Here is a 4,259-nt window from a genome sequence, read left to right as displayed (position 1 = left end):
CATGGCATCAGTCAGGAGAACAAATCCGACACTTTATACTCGATGGTCAAGTCTAAAAATCAAACGGACAGACGGTCTCAGGAGAAGCTGCTCCGGCTACCTTGGCTTCTGCGGGCTCTGGCTGCCTCGTGCGGCGCTCCCCGGGCCGGGCCCCGCGCTCGCCCTATCTGAAGTCTCCGCAACGCTTCCCCTTCTCAAACCATTTCACAGCCAGGACCCCGCCCCGCGCAGCGCAAGTTACGCGCCGACCCCCCGACACGGGCGGGCACCCGCTGCTCCCTGAACACGTCTCAGGCCGCGGCGCCCATTCCCACCGGCCTTCCCGCGCCTCCCTCCCGCAGCGGCAGGAGCGCCCGGCCCCGCCGCAGCCTCGGCTGCGGGCTGCGGCTTCCCCGGCACCGCCTTGCGGGCTGCGGAGCCGCAGCAGAGCGGGGCAGCCGCGCCACACGCCGGAGCGGGCCCAGGCCCGGCCCAGCCCCGCCGCTCGGCCCCTCAGCCCCGCCCCGCAACCCGGCCCCTTCCGGCAGGGGCTCCCGCACGCCAGCCCCGCCCCCCGCGCATTCCAACCTGCCCGAGCCCTGCGGTAAACACGGCGCGGCCCCGCCCCGGGACCGGCCTCCAGCAGCTTCCAGAAGGGCCCGCGGGCGGGCGGGGGGCCGGGCCGGGCCTGGCGGGGCCGCGCGGCGCTGGTGGCGCAGTCGGAATTGCCGGCGGCGCGGGGCGCGGGGGCGGGGCGGGGCGGGGCGGGGGGCGATGCCCGCGTTTATTTTTACGCGGGCGGCTCATCCTCTCCGGCAGCCCCCGCGCGGCCCCCGCCGCCGCTCCCCGCCCCGGCGCCGCCTATAAAGCGCCGCTCGCGGGGCGCCGAGGATGCAGCTCTACAGCTCCGTGATCACCCACTACCCGGCGGGCGGGACGGCCGCCGCGGCCCAGCCCAGCGCCGCCGGGGTCTTCAAGGCCTCCTTGTCGCCGGGACCCGCCTCCGCGCAGGCAACGAGCGCCGTCGACGCCGCGGGCCCGAGCCCGTCCGCCGAGAGCCCCGCCGAGGACAGCTTCATTCCCGGGGCGGGAAGCAGCAGCAGCAGCAGCGCCGCCGCCATGCCCGCCTTCTCCTCCTGCCTGGAGGTGATGCCGAGCGGCCCCGCGGCCGGCCCCGCCAGCCGGGCGACGGGCGTCCCGCAGTACAGCTCCTGCGCGCAGGTCACCGTCAGCCGCCGCCGGCCGCTGGAGCGGATCGTCCCCATCCGCATCGTGCAGCGAGCCGAAGTGCCCGGCGAGCTGGTGCCGGCCTCGCCGCGCAGCCGCGCCTGGCTGGAGGGCATCCTGGAGAGCGTGCGGCAGGCCGGGGGGGAGGGCGAGGCCGCCGCGCTGCCGCCGCCCGCCGAGGAGCCCAGCAACCGCAGCCTGCGCCTCGGCGAGCACTGCCAGGCGCTGCAGGCCGCGGCCGCCCAGCCCGGGCTGGTGGTCCCCGGCGGTCGCCCCGCGGAGAGGAGCGGCAGCCAGGCGCAGCCCGCCGCCGGCCCCTCGCCCGGCGGGGAAGAGGAGGACGCGGGGTGTGCTGCCGACGGGCGGCGGGGGCCGGGCGGCAGGCAGGAGCGCAGCGAGAAGCTGGCGCTGTACCTGGCCGAGGTGGAGAAGCAGGACAAGTACTTGCGGCAGAAGGGCCGGTTCCGCTTCCACATCATCCCCGACGGGAACTGCCTGTACCGCGCCGTCTGCAAGGCGGTGTATGGGGACCAGCGGCTGCACAGCGAGCTCCGCGAGCAGACCGTGCACTACATCGCCGACCACCTGGACCACTTCAACCCTATCATCGAGGGCGACGTGGGAGAGTTCCTAATCGGCGCTGCCCAGGACGGGGCCTGGGCTGGCTACCCGGAGCTGCTGGCCATGGGACAGATGCTGAACGTGAACATCCACCTCACTACGGGCGGCCGGCCCGAGAGCCCCACCGTTTCCACCATGGTTCACTACCTGGGGCCTGAGGACCCGACACGGCCCAGTATCTGGCTGAGCTGGCTTAGCAATGGGCACTACGATGCTGTGCTGGACCGCATGTGCCCCAACCCAGAGTACGAGGCTTGGTGCAGACAGACTCAGGTACAGCGCAGGCGGGATGAGGAGCTGGCCAAGTCCATGGCAGTGTCCTTATCCAAGATGTACATTGAGCAGAATGCCTGCTCTTGAGACCGCCTTGGGCTGCAGGCTGGGAGCTTTGCTGCAGGGACAGAGACAGAACGTGTGCTAGCTGTGATGGTGATGCCTTAATCCTTAATGAAGCAGCAGCACCCCAGGCTGAGAAGGACTGTAGATTGTGGGGGATAAAAAAGAAGTGTAATATTATGTTGTAAAAACTTAGCCTCGGATTATTTGCAAGCAGATCCTCCATGTATGTTTGTGTCTCCCCTCCCCACTGTCTATTTTCTATAAGAATGTATTTTTTGCACAATATTTTTAAAATGTTACCTCCATCTTCCACATCTTGCATTAGTATCTGGCTTTCAGCTGTACAGCCAAAAACGTTTGTAATCAGTTTTTGTAAATAAGGCTTATGATGTAACAGCTATTTTTTGCTGTGTTTTTTACCCATAAACCTTATATTTTTACCAAATGAAGTTGATGTCAAACTGACCCTCCCTAATAGATGAAAGCACCGTGGGTACCTTTTTGCAAAATGAAAACAATGGTTTTTGTAAAAGTGCAGCAAAGTATGAATAGACTGCTTTTCAAAAGCAGTTGCTTTCTCTGCCTGGAGCACAGAACGGGTCCTTTGAGCCAGTTGGAATGCAGCTACACATGAAGAGTACAGGGAGCAATTGACTCTTCTGTATTTAATTACTGTTTTGAGTAAACTGGCCTCTTGTTGCCTGGTTAGCTCACCCTCTGCTCCATTTATATTATTTATCTCTAATAACAGAACATTAACTTGCAATAGAATGTTGTGACTAGATAATAGTCTCCTGCTTTGGCAATAATTGCCTTGGCTGCACCTCAGTGTTTGTGTTCTCGTTTCTGGGGTTATGGTATCTTTTGTATAAGCCCTGCTTCTTTTTTGGCACTGGTGTTGCACCAGTGAATCATCTGATCACAACATTTTACTCACTTGACATTATTTTCTAATCAAGAAATCAGGAATGGTATTCTACATTATGGTTTAAAAGAAAAAAAAAAGTATTTAAATTGAGATTTGTATAGTTTGCTGGGTCAAACACTTAAATGTTTCCAATCTAAATTCTGTTTCTCCTACTTTCTGATTAACTTGTTAGATATATTTATTAAGTAATGCAGTTTGTACTTTTTTATTTTGTAATATATTGTGATTTTGGAATTTATACTGTATTTGTATAATAGGAATATTCACAGCTAAAATGGAATGAATAAAGAATATAATTTTATTTGTGTGTTTTTTGTTTTTTTTTTCACTTTTTGTATTCCTGGTGTGGTGAAAACCTGCAAGTGGGTTCTCAAGAGCCTTTATTTGGCTTCTCTGCCTTAGTTTCCCCAGTTCAGAGATGGGAAGAAGGAGTATGGTACTTTACTAGTGTGAATCACTGATAATCCTGGTGTCTGTGAATGTGTGAAAGAAATGCAATAATTTAAAGAAGATGGAATACCTGCAATTCTTCTGTAATGTTAAGGTATTTTATCATACCTCTTTGCCAGTGAGAAACATTTTGGTGTATTAGTATGCCTTAGAAGAGATGTTCTGAAGCAGAGTACCTGGGCTGAATCAGCTCTCTGCTGGGCCATGCACACTTGCGTTGGTAGTAGTTGGGAATCTCCATTCTGCAGCCTGTCCCAAACTTGTTTGAGCTTTGTCTTGTCACCAGTGATACCTCAGCAACCCTCTTCTTATTACTTAAATAGAGGTAATGTTGTGAGGAGATGGGGCTTTTTGTTCCCCTTACAGGATGGAAATGCCTTCCAAATCGTTAGGCAGTACTGTGTGTGTGCCCGTGCATTTACAAATCTATCTTCACCTGATCATTAAAAATACTAGGAGGTCATCCTTAAATAACAGAAGGGCGGTGGGTTACAATTAGAATTAAAAATGTGCAAAATAGCAGAAATACAGCAGTCAGTAGAGCACACCTGTAGTAAAGAGCTGCAGGGTGGATCGTGTGTATATTTGATACTGTTGTATGTGATACAAAGAGTAGATGAAAAGCGATGTTTCTAAAATACTGGTAAATGCAGATGATGGTTCTCCACATTTTCTTAACACACAATGATGCTTTAAACGTCAAATAATGGTGGAA

At 55.9% G+C, this 4,259-nt stretch overlaps 1 protein-coding gene across 1 annotated transcript; it reads left to right on the top strand.

The window, feature by feature from the left end:
• The first annotated feature begins 627 nt into the window (after positions 1-627).
• Positions 628-3,395, top strand: OTUD1 (OTU deubiquitinase 1). Its single transcript, XM_051612136.1, has one exon. The coding sequence runs from the start codon at positions 871-873 to the stop codon at positions 2,185-2,187; it is 1,317 nt and encodes a 438-aa protein (XP_051468096.1). The 5' UTR covers positions 628-870; the 3' UTR covers positions 2,188-3,395.
• The last annotated feature ends 864 nt before the right edge of the window (positions 3,396-4,259 follow it).

Source organism: Apus apus, chromosome 2, assembly GCF_020740795.1.
Source record: "Apus apus isolate bApuApu2 chromosome 2, bApuApu2.pri.cur, whole genome shotgun sequence".
In the NCBI taxonomy this organism is placed as follows: domain Eukaryota; kingdom Metazoa; phylum Chordata; class Aves; order Apodiformes; family Apodidae; genus Apus; species Apus apus.
Note: the sequence above shows the minus strand (reverse complement) of the source record. Positions and strands in the feature narration are given on the sequence as shown.